The sequence below is a fragment of the Scyliorhinus canicula genome, chromosome 24 (assembly GCF_902713615.1).
Source record: "Scyliorhinus canicula chromosome 24, sScyCan1.1, whole genome shotgun sequence".
NCBI classification, from domain to species: Eukaryota; Metazoa; Chordata; class Chondrichthyes; order Carcharhiniformes; family Scyliorhinidae; genus Scyliorhinus; species Scyliorhinus canicula.
The window spans coordinates 20,035,689-20,048,778 of record NC_052169.1 but is presented as its reverse complement, the minus strand read 5'-3'; the positions used below and the strand labels follow the sequence as shown (position 1 = coordinate 20,048,778).

General features: G+C 45.8%; 1 protein-coding gene across 1 annotated transcript in view; it reads left to right on the top strand.

The window, feature by feature from the left end:
• The window catches only part of trip4 (thyroid hormone receptor interactor 4), a 114,258-nt gene that overhangs the window by 4,274 nt on the left and 96,894 nt on the right, over window positions 1-13,090 (top strand). Inside the window, 2 exon segments of the mRNA XM_038784240.1 lie at window positions 7,005-7,217; window positions 10,868-10,952. Coding sequence (XP_038640168.1) covers window positions 7,005-7,217; window positions 10,868-10,952 — 298 coding nt within the window.

The window sequence follows — 13,090 nt, the reverse complement described above, 5'->3', positions numbered from 1 at the left end:
CAATTATTCTATCCATATCACAGGACGGCACGGTAGCACAGTGGTTAGCACAGTTGCTTCACCGATCTAGGGTCCCAGGTTCGTTTCCCGGCTTGGATCAATGCCTGTGGAGTCTGCACGTTCTCCCCGTGTCTGCGTGGGTTTCCTCCGGATGCTCCGGTTTCTTCCCACAGTCCAAAGATGTGCAGGTTAGGCGGATTGGCAATGCTGAATTACCTTAGTGTCCAAAAAAGATTGGGTGGGGTTAAGGGGATAGGGTGGAGATGAGGGCTTTGGGAGGGTGCTCTTTCCAAGGGCCGGTGCAGACTCGATGGGCCGAGTGGCCTCCTTCTGCACTTTAAATTCTACGATTCTATGACTTTCTAACTTGCTGCTAGTTGCTCCTCACGGGTGTCATCTGCAAACTTAGATGTACAACTCTCGGACAGCACGGTGGTGCAGTGGATAGCACAGCTGCCTCACGGCGCCAAGGTCCCAGGTTCGATCCAGGGCCCTGGATTAAGGGTTATGGTGTTCGGGCCGGAAAGTGGAGCTGAGTCCACAAAAGATCAGCCATGATCTCATTGAATGGCGCAGCAGGCTCGGGGGGGCCAGATGGCCTATATTTTTAATTTTTTAAAATTTAGTGTACCCAATTAATTTTATTCCAATTAAGGGGCAATTTAGCGTGTTCAATCCACCTACGCTGCACATCTTTGGGTTGTGGGGGCGAAACCCACGCAAACACGGGGAGAATGTGCAAACTCCACACGGACAGTGACCCAGAGCCGGGACCGAACCTGGGACCTCGGTGTTGTGAGGCAGCAGGGCTAACCCACTGTGCCACCGTGCTGCCCTTGGAATTTTTAAAAAATTCGTCCATGGGACCTGGGGGTCGCTGGCTGGGTTGACATTTATTGCCCATCTCTGAGGGCGTTTAAGAGTGAACCACATTGCTGTGGATCTGGAGTCACATGTTGGTCAGACCAGATAACTATTTCCTTTCCTAAAGGACATTAGTGAACCAGATATATATATATATATTTTTTAACCACAATCGACAATAGTTTCGTGCTCAACTTTTAGACTTTTAATTCCAGATTATTTTTATTGAATTCAAATTTCACCATCTGTCATGGTGGGATTTGAACCCAGATCCACAGAGCATGACTCTGGGTCCCTGGGTTACTAGTCCAGCGATATTACCACAACGCCACTAACTCCCCTGAATAATGGACTTGCAGTTATCACTCATTAGATTTTTCTCAATCATTTCTTTGTTTATTTTTCCCTTTCAAAAGTTAATACATTATTTTGCTGTACATGTTTTGAAATTTATGGTAGCTGCTTCTAGAAAACCATCATTGAATCTAATCTGAACCTTCTGTTAACTGTAAAATCTAGTATATAAATTATGACTTTATGCACCTTTTTACGTCTTCTGACAATCGTGATACGACCAGCATACATTGATACAGTCTTTACCGCACTTTGAGCATCATGAGGCAGAATAAGTTTGAGATGAAATTGTCCCAGTCTTTTATTTTGTCTTATTTACCGATGCCTCTAGCCTGATGCTATTACAACAAATTTGAAAGTCATAAATTGCGAGCACGTCTTTCGGTTCAAGCTGTGTGATCCGTTCAATTTATTGTGCTGTTTTTGTCCCGTTCTAAATCGCTCTTGCCATCTTTCTGAAATGAAAATCGCTTATTGTCACAAGTAGGCGTTAGAATTTAGAACAGTACAGCACAGAACAGGCCCTTCGGCCCTCGATGTTGTGCCGAGCAATGATCACCCTACTCAAACTCACGTATCCACCCTATACCCGTAACCCAACAACTCCCCCTTAACCTTACCTTTTAGGACACTACGGGCAATTTAGCATGGCCAATCCACCTAACCCGCACATCTTTGGACTGTGGGATGAAACCGGAGCACCCGGAGGAAACCCACGCGCACACGGGGAGGACGTGCAGACTCCGCACAGACAGTGACCCAGCCGGGAATCGAACCTGGGACCCTGGAGCTGTGAAGCATTGATGCTAACCACTATGCTACCGTGCTGCCACTTCAAATGAAGTTACTGTGGAAAGCCGCTAGTCGCCACAATCCGGCGCCTGTTTGGGGAGACTGGTTCGGGGAGACTGGTACGGGAATCGAACCGTGCTGCTGCTGGCCTGCCTTGGTCTGCTTTCAAAGCCAGCGATTTAGCCCTGCGCTAAACCAGCCCCTTTCTGCTGGTTCCTACCCAACACGCTGCCTCCTTGCTCGGGCGCTGGTCAGAAATCAACCTTCACGGTGGGTATCACAGGCTGGGCGACTATGGAGAGCATTAGTGGTGGTGCGGAATCCGGTGTGGGAACCTGGGGGGGACAGGAAAAATAGTTTCTATTCAGAGAGTTATGATGATCTGGATTACATTGCTTGAAAGGTGGGTGGAAGCAGATTCAATTCCGACTTTCAAAAGGAAATTGGATTAATATTGAAAGGGGATATAGTTGCAGGGTAAAAAGTGCAGGGCAATGGGACTAATTGAATAGCTCTGCCAAAGATCCAGCACAGACACAAGTGGGATCGATGGCTCCCTGCTGCCCTGAAAGATTCGATGATTCTATTTTCCCTTGCATTGCCAACCCGACTGAAGTTCCTTAACTCTGCTCAACGTTATCCTTTGGGTCTGTGGCTCAACTGAAGGGAACTGTACGACTTCAGATGCAAATTGGTTCAGTTTGTTTTCTGCATCTTTTAACAAAGCTTGTGTTTATTTCTGCTGGAACACTAGGGGGAGCACTTGCCGCACAAACACAGGTGAGGTGTCACCTCAACTTCTTTAAGGTTTAAAGTGAGGTGCATTTCAATGCGTCGCTGAATGATACATTTTTCTTTTGCAAGTCGGCATGTCTCCTTTACGAGAATCATTTTTAAAGTTTTTTTTTATGATGGGGATTTGAAAAAAAAAAATCGGAGGTAAAGGTTTGCAAATGATTAAATAAAGCAATACATTTTTTTCAAACAGTTATTCCTGCAGTGAATACAAGACACTTGGGAATGTCACCCCATGTGTGGCTTGAAGCAGTCCTGTAATTGCAGGCCCCATTATCCAGCAACTGAGCCTCCTTGCCTGTGTAGAAACCCCCTGAACCTGTGCAATTTGTTCACCAAATAGGCTGTTTATTTGTGAGGACATTGAGGCCTGAGATCCAAGAAGGGTCAAAATTCTCCCATTATTTTGAGGAAAGCGGCAGTAATGCCTGGCTTTCCTTCAACAGCAGCTCCCACTGCCTTGCATGCTGCGTCTGCACTGGCAACTGCGTTGTGGCCCACGTCCGCACGCACAACCGTTCCTGATGTCTTCCCAGTTGACAGCAGGAGATTAACAGTTAGATTGAATTTGGCATTGTGATTGCACCATCAGCAACTATCTTAATGTGGCGCAGCACTCTGGAAATTGAATGCACTTGAAAGCAAGGTACGATGAAGTTTGATGCACTGGGGAAATCCTTTTCATTTTAAAAGATTTAAATGAAATGCCCTTCCAGCGGCGCTCGTTCCAACGTCCTCTAACTGGCTGACTGGTGATATTACAAAGTGAGCCGGAGAAGCAGAGAGTATGAAAAGAGACTGACAGCTAACATAGCGGGGAATCCCAAAGTCTTCTATAGAGAGATAAACAGTAAAAGTGTGGAAAATAATGAGTAGGGACCAAAAAGGGGATATGTGCATGGGCTGAGGGATTAGCTAAGGTATTAAATGAATATTTTGCACCTCCCTTTACCAAGGAAGATCTACGCAGGCCACACTGAAAGAGGAGATAATTAATGCACTAGAAGGATTCATAATTGATGAGAATCATAGACTTTACAGTGCAGAAGGAGACCATTCAGCCCATCGAGTCTGCACCGGCTCTTTCCCCATAACCCAGTAACCCCACCCAACTCGAAGGGCAATTTTGGACACTAATTTAGCGTGACCAATCCACCTAACCTGCACATCTTTGGACTGTGGGAGGAAACCAGAGCACCCGGAGGAAACCCACGCAGACACACGGGGAGAACGCGCAGACTCCGCACTGGCAGAGATGAAAGCCCGGAATCGAACCTGGGACCCTGGAGCTGTGAAGCAATTGTGCTAACCACAATGCTACCATTCTACCCTGAGGTATTAGGACTGGATGAGATGCATTCAAGAATATTGAGGGAAGTGAGTGTGGAAATTGCAGAGGCACTGACCAACTCTGAGGTGGTGCTTGAGCACTGCAAGACTGCAAATTTGACATCCTTGTTCCATTTAAGGTGCAAAGCCCTGCAACTATAGGCCAGTCCAGTTAACCTCCCTTTGGAGAAATTTTTAGATGCAATAATTAATACCTCGCCCCATTCCTCCATTCACAAATGCCCTACTCTTCATTTTACCACCTTTTTATTAAGAGACATAATGAAGCACTCACCAGGGTACACAGAAGAATACCAAATTTCAAAGAGAGCAACAATTTATACTTCATGAGAGTCTGATTGGTAGGCAAGTGAATTCTGGTTGAGGCATTGCCATGGAGACACAACCAGGGACCATTCCCCCCTTCACCCAATGCTTTTGTTTAATTAAAAAAGGCAATTAACCTACTCCTTCTATTTGCAAAGGAGGGGCCCTGCATTTGAATATACACCACTTCTAGCAAGCATAACTGAGCCACGTTATGAGCCCAAGTGATCTTGAATTGGTTGTTGGTGTAATTTTGCAAATTCCCATCTAACGTTGGACGCTATGTTCCGAGCTTTGCAAGTGTGGGCTGGTTGAGTACGGTCATTACGCTACTTGTTGCAAACAGCTGAAGGGAAGTGGTGTTTGCTGGGATCCTGCGTAGCTGTCCTGACGAATGCACGAATGCTTCACCAGTACGTGTTTTTTTATATAGCGACCCTCCAGTTCTCCACTGCCAAACATTTGTACTTGAGACAGAGGAATTAGATTGTTATCTGAAAAGGAAGAATGTGCAGGGTTACGGGGAGAAGACGGGGGAATTACTAATTCAGAGAGCTGGTGCAGATACAATGGGCAGATACACTTTCTGTGCTGTAATGATTCTGTGGATTGGACTTTCTCAGCGAGCGTGGAACCAGCCAAGTCTCGAAACATTCTTCAGAACTGCCGTTCATTCTACTTTGAAAGCCGGCAGAAGATGCTCTTATCTGGATGTTTATCTGTGACTTGCACCCTTGTTAGTTCCCATATCCCTGAAGTAATGAAAGCTGACTGCTCCACATTGGAATTGTATTTGGGCTGCAAACACTGACGTGAATGTAAGGGGTGATTATATCTGAAGATTGAGTGGTACGGGTTTTAGATGGAGTTGTGTATATCCTTTTGAAGAAAGAAATGTATCAAAATGAGTTGTTATTAAACCAATGTGATTGGTAATTTCTAACAAATGACAAGCTGGGGTCTGCAACACTTCAACATAAGATTGCATACTGTCTCGTTGACAATAGAGGCGTGATAGCTGTTTGGCTACCCATCTCCCTCATGTTAAATGTGCTATTCTACCCATGGACGCTCTTTCAACCAGGTAAACAGTCTCCACTCCCAGAAGGTAATTTTAGCATTCAAGGAGACCAAGTTCCTTCTTTCTTTGAATATAGCATTGAATCCTCGGCCACTGGGTCAGGGCCTGGCCAAAGTGCAGCTGCCCTGAGCTAGTAGCAGCGAAAGTTGGGTGGGAAATGCCTGCCTGGACCAGCCCCTGCTAGTTGGCTATAGGAGCCCCAGACAAAGAGGCAAATATATTCCTCGGCTTTGATGGCTACACACTTGGGCAAAGAGGATAAAAGTGAAGTGAACCAAGTTCACTCAAATTCACTCAATAAAAAATGTCTCTTTCTTTTAATTGACCCCACTCTTGAGCATGAGACCTATTCCAAATGTTTTCAAAAGGTTGGCAACATTAGACAATATTGGTTAGTTCTTTCTAAGATTCACACTTATTTATGAAGACCTAGAATTCTATTGCCATTGCCATCGAGTTTACCAACAGGAGGTTAGCACTGCTGCCTCATGGCGCCGAGGTCCCAGGTTCGATCCCAGCTCTGGGTCACTGTCCGTGTGGAGTTTGCACATTCTCCCCGTGTCTGCGTGGGTTTCACCCCCACAACCCAAAGATGTGCAGGTTAGGTGAATTGACCACGGTAAATTGCCCCTTAATTGGAAAAAGTGAATTGGGTATTCTAAATTTAAAAAAAAGTTTACCAACAGAGTCGCAAGAACCAATTGAAGCAAAACTCGCTCTACATTCAGAGATTAGGAATTTTGTTTGCACGTGACCCATGATTCAGCTCCTGGAGATTTTTGTGCATTTTATAAATTTCATATTATGTCCTCGTGACAACCCTTTTACTTGGTTTCTGTTCCAAGGTTCAGCCTTTTCTGCTTTGCAGTCAGTCACTGGGAGGAGTGAAACACCGTTCTTGGAAGGATGCCTTATGATTTAATTAACTTCCATGATACTCGGGAGAGTTGGAAAGGGAAGAGATCCGGATATGTTTACTGTGACCCAAAGTTGTGCAGCTGGGATTGAAAACATCCTACAGGGATTTGAAGATACTAGCCAATTATTTTCACTCTGTGGCTAAAGCAGAGTGACTGTTGAGAACAGCTGCTTACTGATCAAGGTTAGAACTGCAGCTTAATTGGTAGCATTCTCCGCTCTTGACTCCAAGGTTCAAATCCCACTCCATGGCATAAAATCTAGGCATACACTCCCAGTGCAATACTGGCGATGTGCTGCACTGTCAAAGGCGCTGTCTTTTGTAAGAGACTTTAAACAAAGGGGTTGTCCACCCTCGTAAAAGATTATATGGCACTGCTGGAAGAAAAGCAGGGGAGTTTTCCCTGGTATCTTGGGCAATATTCATCCCTTTAATGAAACGATTACCTGGTCATTTATCTCATTGCTGCTTGTGGGAGCTTGCTGTGCACAAATTGGCTGCTGTGTTTTTTACATTTCACTTTACACTTCTGTTTTTAACCAGGTGCAGGAGGCTAATTCTGCATCCAAGAAGAAGACAAAATACCTGTCCCTGTACACCAAGGAGGGTGAGGACCAACTCGCTGTCATCCTCCCCGGCCGCCATCCATGTGAATGCTTAGGACAAACGCACAAACTCATCAACAACTGCCTGGGTTGCGGCCGCATTGTCTGCGTGCAGGAGGGATCTGGCCCCTGCTTGTTCTGTGGAACACTGGTGAGTGAGCAATCCTCTCCAATGGAGACTCTGCTTCCTGTGGATGGAAGGAAGGAAGGAGCTGGCCCTTGCATTGATCAATACATACGGAATTACCTGTTGTCTGTCGGATTTCTGCAGAAAATATTAACTCACTTCAATTTGCCCCTCTCAATAGCTAAATATACCTTGCGATGTGTTTTTGAACTGTATGGGTCAGGAGGATCCCTGGTCCATTCCGTAGTCTGGTGTTGGGTTATCTGATTTCAGCCCAAGAAATGGTTCAGGGATGAAATTTGGGAGCGGCACGTTGGCGCAGTGGTTAGCACTGCTGCCGACGACGCTGAGGACTCTGCTTCAATCCCGGTCCCGGGTCACTGTGCACATCCCCCATGTGTCTGCGTGGGTTTCAAAGATGTGCAGGGTAGGTGGATTGGCAACACTAAATTGCCCTTTAATTGGAAAAAAAATAATTGGGTAGCCTAAAAAAATTTTAAATAATGAAATTTGGCCAATTTGCTCTTTGCCGTTCATTGACCTTAGCTGGTAACTGTGTGCGACATGAACGGTCCTGGTTGGGTGTGCTAGGGGGTCACTGCTGGGGACCAAAATGGCCATTTGACGTCCTGCAAGGTTGTTGACACATAATGGAATCCAGTGACAGCTTGAATCAGTTCCTCAGCAGCAGAAGAGAACAGGTAGGTTCTGTTACCTGTTTAACACATTAACCGTAAGCAAGAACTGATTTAATGAGATGAATCTGTCTAAGCCTGTGAACCTGACAATATGAACAACGTTGATTGACATTGAGTTGCGCTCATTCATCCCAATACTTCAGCGATGTCTAATTTCAACGGCACTTATTAATTATGCTCCTTCTCGATGGCATCTGCTCAAACGAGTATGTCCTGTGGAACATGTCTTAACTGGACTGCTGTTTGTGTCATTTATCACATTGTAGGACAGTCGGTGCTTTGACTTGAGCAGTCTCTTTAAAGCCAGGCGTTAACCACAACCTGATCAATGGCCATCGGACAAATGACACCACTTGCACCTGAAGATGCTTTTGGCACGGTGCAGGGTGCTTCATTGCATTGGTAGAAGTGGCTGCACCTTGATAGTCTTTGGTAGAAAATGATGTGTTTGGTTTTGTCCAGAAATCAGTGAAATGATGCTTTCCCGGACCTTGACTTTAAAATGTCCTTCATATAATGACAAAACCTCCCTTATGTGGCTGCTGCGCAGTAAGCAGAGCAAACTTGTGCCGTTTCTGTACTTGAAACTCAAAGCTCAATATGTTGGGAACTATCTTTTAAAGTTGAATTTATATTTCAAATTGTTCCTTTTAAATAACTGATGTTATCGTCATGAAGAAAGACTTTTGAGGACAAGCCAACGGGTATTTGGAAGTAAGTTGGTTTGTGTGACTCGATAAAGTGAAGGGAAATTGTGCCCTAACTTCCTTTTGCATAAGAAAATAATAAGTGCACCTGGAAGAACAGGTACACACGGTATAGGATTTTACAACACACAATTAGACCATTCAGCTCAGTTATTCCAAGTATTTGTGCCTCACAAGTGGAAATGTTTTTGGTGTGTGTAACCAATCAAATGTTTCATTATTGTAATAACTCCGCCAAACTCTAGTTTATTTTGAGAATGAAAAGAAATACAGCTTCTGTTTGGAATGCTTGTATCCCAACACCGGGACCATCGGGAATGCTGGTCTGGGGCTGGCCTGCAGGTATTAAACTTCCACCGAATAGTTCCTATTGGGGTGAGCCTCCGCCCGCTCAATAGTGAAACTCCCCATGGAGAGATCTATCAATGATTCCCCATGGCTCTCGTGGTCATAGAACATAGAGAAATACAGCACAGAACAGGCCCTTGGGTCCACGATGTTGTGCCAAACTTTTGTCCTAGGCTAATCATAGATCATAGAATTTTGGACACTAAGGGCAATTTATCATGGCCAATCCACCCAACCTGCACATCTTTGGACTGTGGGAGGAAACCGGAGCACCCGGAGGAAACCCACGCGCACGCAGGGAGGATGTGCAGACTCCACAGACAGTGACCCAAGCCGGAATCGACCCTGGGACCCTGGAGCTGTGAAGCAATTGTGCTATCCACAATGCTACCGTGCTGCCCTTAAGAACAAATTAATCTACACTCCATTATTCTACCATAATCCATGTACCTATCCAATAGCCGCTTGAAGGTCCCTAACGTTTCTGACTCAACTACTTCCACAGGTAGTGCATTCCATGCCCCCACTACTCTCTGGGTAAAGAACCTACCTCCGACATCCCCCCTATATCTTCCACCATTTACCTTAAATTTATGTCCCCTTGTAATGGTTTGTTCCACCCAGGGAAAAAGTCTCTGACTGTCTATTCTATCTATTCCCCTGATCATCTTATAAACCTCACCCTCATCCTTCTCCGTTCTAATGAGAAAAGACCTAGCACCCTCAACCTTTCCTCGTCAGACCTACTCTCCATTCCAGGCAACATCCTGGTAAATCTCCTTTGCACCTTTTCCAAAGCTTCCACATCCTTCCTAAAATGAGGTGACCAGAACTGCACACACTACTCCAAATGTGACCTGACCAAGGTTTTGTACAGCTGCATCATCACCTCACGGCTCTTAAATTCATTCCCTCTGCTAATGAACGCTAGCACACCTGGAATTATCTTCAAGACCACTGTCAGGTCATCCATCAGCCCTCTCTTTTCTGGACACAAGTACCCCTGCTGTTAACTCCAATAATTGCGGGCAGCACGGTGGTGCAGTGGGTTAGCCCTGTAACCTCACGGCGCTGAGGTCCCAGGTTCGATCCCGGCTCTGGGTCACTGTCCGTGTGGAGTTTGCACATTCTCCCCGTGTTTGCGTGGGTTTCACCCCCACTACCCAAAGATGTGCAGAGTAGGTGGATTGGCCACACTATAAATTGCCCCTTAATTGGAAAAAATTAATTGGGTATTCTAAATTTTTTTTAAAAACTCCAATAATTGCATGTGAAGAAAGTCTAAATCTAACGCTGGTATTTTACCTTGAGCAGGTTTAGAATCTGTAGATTCCTACAGTGCAGAAGGAGGTTATTCGGCCCATTGAGTTTGCACTGACCCTCCAAAAGCGTATTCCACCCAGGTCCACTCCCCCGCCCTATCCCTGTAACCTAACCTGCACACCCCTGAACACCAAGTGGCATTTTGGCATGGCCAGTTCCCCTAACCTGCACGTATTTGGACTGTGGGAGGAAACCCACGCAGACACTGGGGGGAAAGTGCAAACTCCACACACACACCCAAAGCCGAAATTGAACCCAGGTCTTTAGTGCTATGAGACAGCAGTGCAAACCACTATGCCACCCACATTCTCATAACAGCTTCTTTCTGTTCCCCACAACCAACACTTCCAGCTGTGCCCATTTATAATTAAGCCAATGTTTATCATCTGTTTTTAACAATGCAATTTGTTTAACAAAGTGATTCCCTATTCTGGGTACCAAGTGATTTGTGTCCTCATTGTATTGTCTTCTGTATTTTTGTCAGTAAATTAGTTTACTGTCAATAAACTGAAAATATTTTCAATTACTGATACCTTGACACCCGCCTATAACCACTCACTTACTGCATTGTTCCTTAATCTGAATGTATATTTTGCAGGTCTGTACCAAAGAAGAGCAAGAGATTCTTGTCCGTGACTCAAACAAGAGTCAAAGGTTGCGCAAGAAGCTCATGTCGACTACAGGTTAGTTATTTACCATTGCTGTGCGGTTGATAAATTGGAAATAGTTTAGTGGTGTTCTCCATTGAATCTGTTTAAAGTTAGTATGTAATTGACCCTGATGGAACTGAGGAAGTGCCGCACTGCTGGCCCTGTCATTCTTCAGATCATCAAGTCTAGATGCCCTGAGTTGTTAGTTTGTTTTAAATTAGCTGAGTTTAGTTGTGCTGGAGGGGGCAGGCTATGACTCCCCTCCAAGGGGAATTTCATTTAATGTACGTCACAGCGACATTTAGCTCAACCGGTCGATGCTGGGTTTTTATGCTCCGTACAATCCTTCTCCCGCCTTTCTTCACTTAGCCAATCAGCAAAACATTGTATTTCTTTCCCCCCCTTATGTGTTTATCCAGCTGCCTCTTAAATCGGGGGCACAGTGGTTAGCACTGTTGCCTCACAGCGCCATTGACCTGTGTTCGATTCTGGCCTTGGGTGACTGTCTGTGACGTTCTCCCCGTGTCTGTGTGGGTTTCTTCCAGGTGCTCTGGTTTCCTCCCACAGTCCAAAGATGTGCAGATTAGATTGAGTGGCCATGCTAAATTGCCCCTTATTAGCACTGCTGCCTCACGACGCCGAGGTCCCAAGTTCGATCCCGGCCCTGGGTCACTGTCCGTGTGGAGTTTGCACATTCTTCCCATGTCGGCATGGGTTTTGCTCCCACAACCCAAAAGATATGCAGGGTAGGTGGATTGGCCATGCTAAATTGCCCCTTAATTGGAAAAAATGAATTGGGTACTCTAAATTTAAAAAAAAATGTTTCTCTGAAATTCCATATCAGAAGAATCCAGCCCCTATACTTGATGTTCTGAGGGATGACAGGTCCGGCAGTGCAGCACTTCCTCAGGACTGTCTTGGCGTGTCAGCCTGGATCTTGTGTTTAGGCCTCTGAGGTGAATATTGAACCATTGATCTTCAGACTCAGTCAATATGTTACCCACTGAATCCAAGCCGATGTTTACCTTGTCCAGAACAATAATTCCACAGTTTATGATCATAGAATTCATAGAATATACAGTGCAGAAGGAGGCCATTCGGCCCATCGAGTCTGCACCGGCTCTTGGAAAGAGCACCCTACCCAAGGTCCACACCTCCACCCTATCCCCATAACCCAGTAACCCCACCCAACACTAAGGGCAATTTATCATGGTCAATCCACCTAACCTGCACATCTTTGGACTGTGGGAGGAAACCGGAGCACCCGGAGGAAACCCACGCACAAACGGAGAGGATGTGCAGACTCTGCACAGAAAGTGACCCAAGCCGGGAATCGAACCTGGGACCCTGGAGCTGTGAAGCAATTGTGCTAACCACAAAGCTACCGTGCTGCCCACAAATGTTTTGCTCTTTGACATTACTTTGATGTGAATATACCTTTGCACAAATGCCTCTGCTTATCTGAAGGTTCCTGTCCCTTGCTTATGTCTGGATTGACTATCCGCTGATTTCCCCACAGCATTGACTGTGTGAGCATCCACTCTCTGCTCCCAATCAAAGCACTGCTACGGTTCAATTGGCACGTGCCTCAGATTCTAGATACGCAAGCGCAGTGTTTCTTTTCCTTTTGCCATTTGAAGTTGATGACGGTTCTATTAGTATACGAGATTCAGCATTTTCAATAACACGGTAGCACAGTGGTTAACACGGTAGCACAGTGGTTAACACGGTAGCACAGTGGTTAGCACAGTTGCTTCACAGTGCCAGGGTCCGAGGTTCAATTCCTGACTTGGGTCACTCTCTGTGCGGAGTCTGCACGTTCTCCCCGTGTATGCGTGGGTTTCCTCCGGGTGCTCCAGTTTCCTCCCACAAGTCCCGAAAGATGTGCTTATGAAATGAAAATCGCTTATTGTCACGAGTAGGCTTCAATGAAGTTACTGTGAAAAGCCCCTAGTCGCCACATTCCGGCGCGTGTCCGGGGAGGCTGTTACGGGAATCGAACCGTGCTGCTGGCTTGCTTGGTCTGCTTTAAAAGCCAGCGATTTAGCCCAGTGAGCTAAACCAGCTCCTTGTTTGGTGAATTGGACATTCTGAATTCTCCCTCTGTGTACCCGAACAGGCGCCGGAGTGTGGCAACTAGACGATTTTCACCGTAACTTCATTGCAGTGTT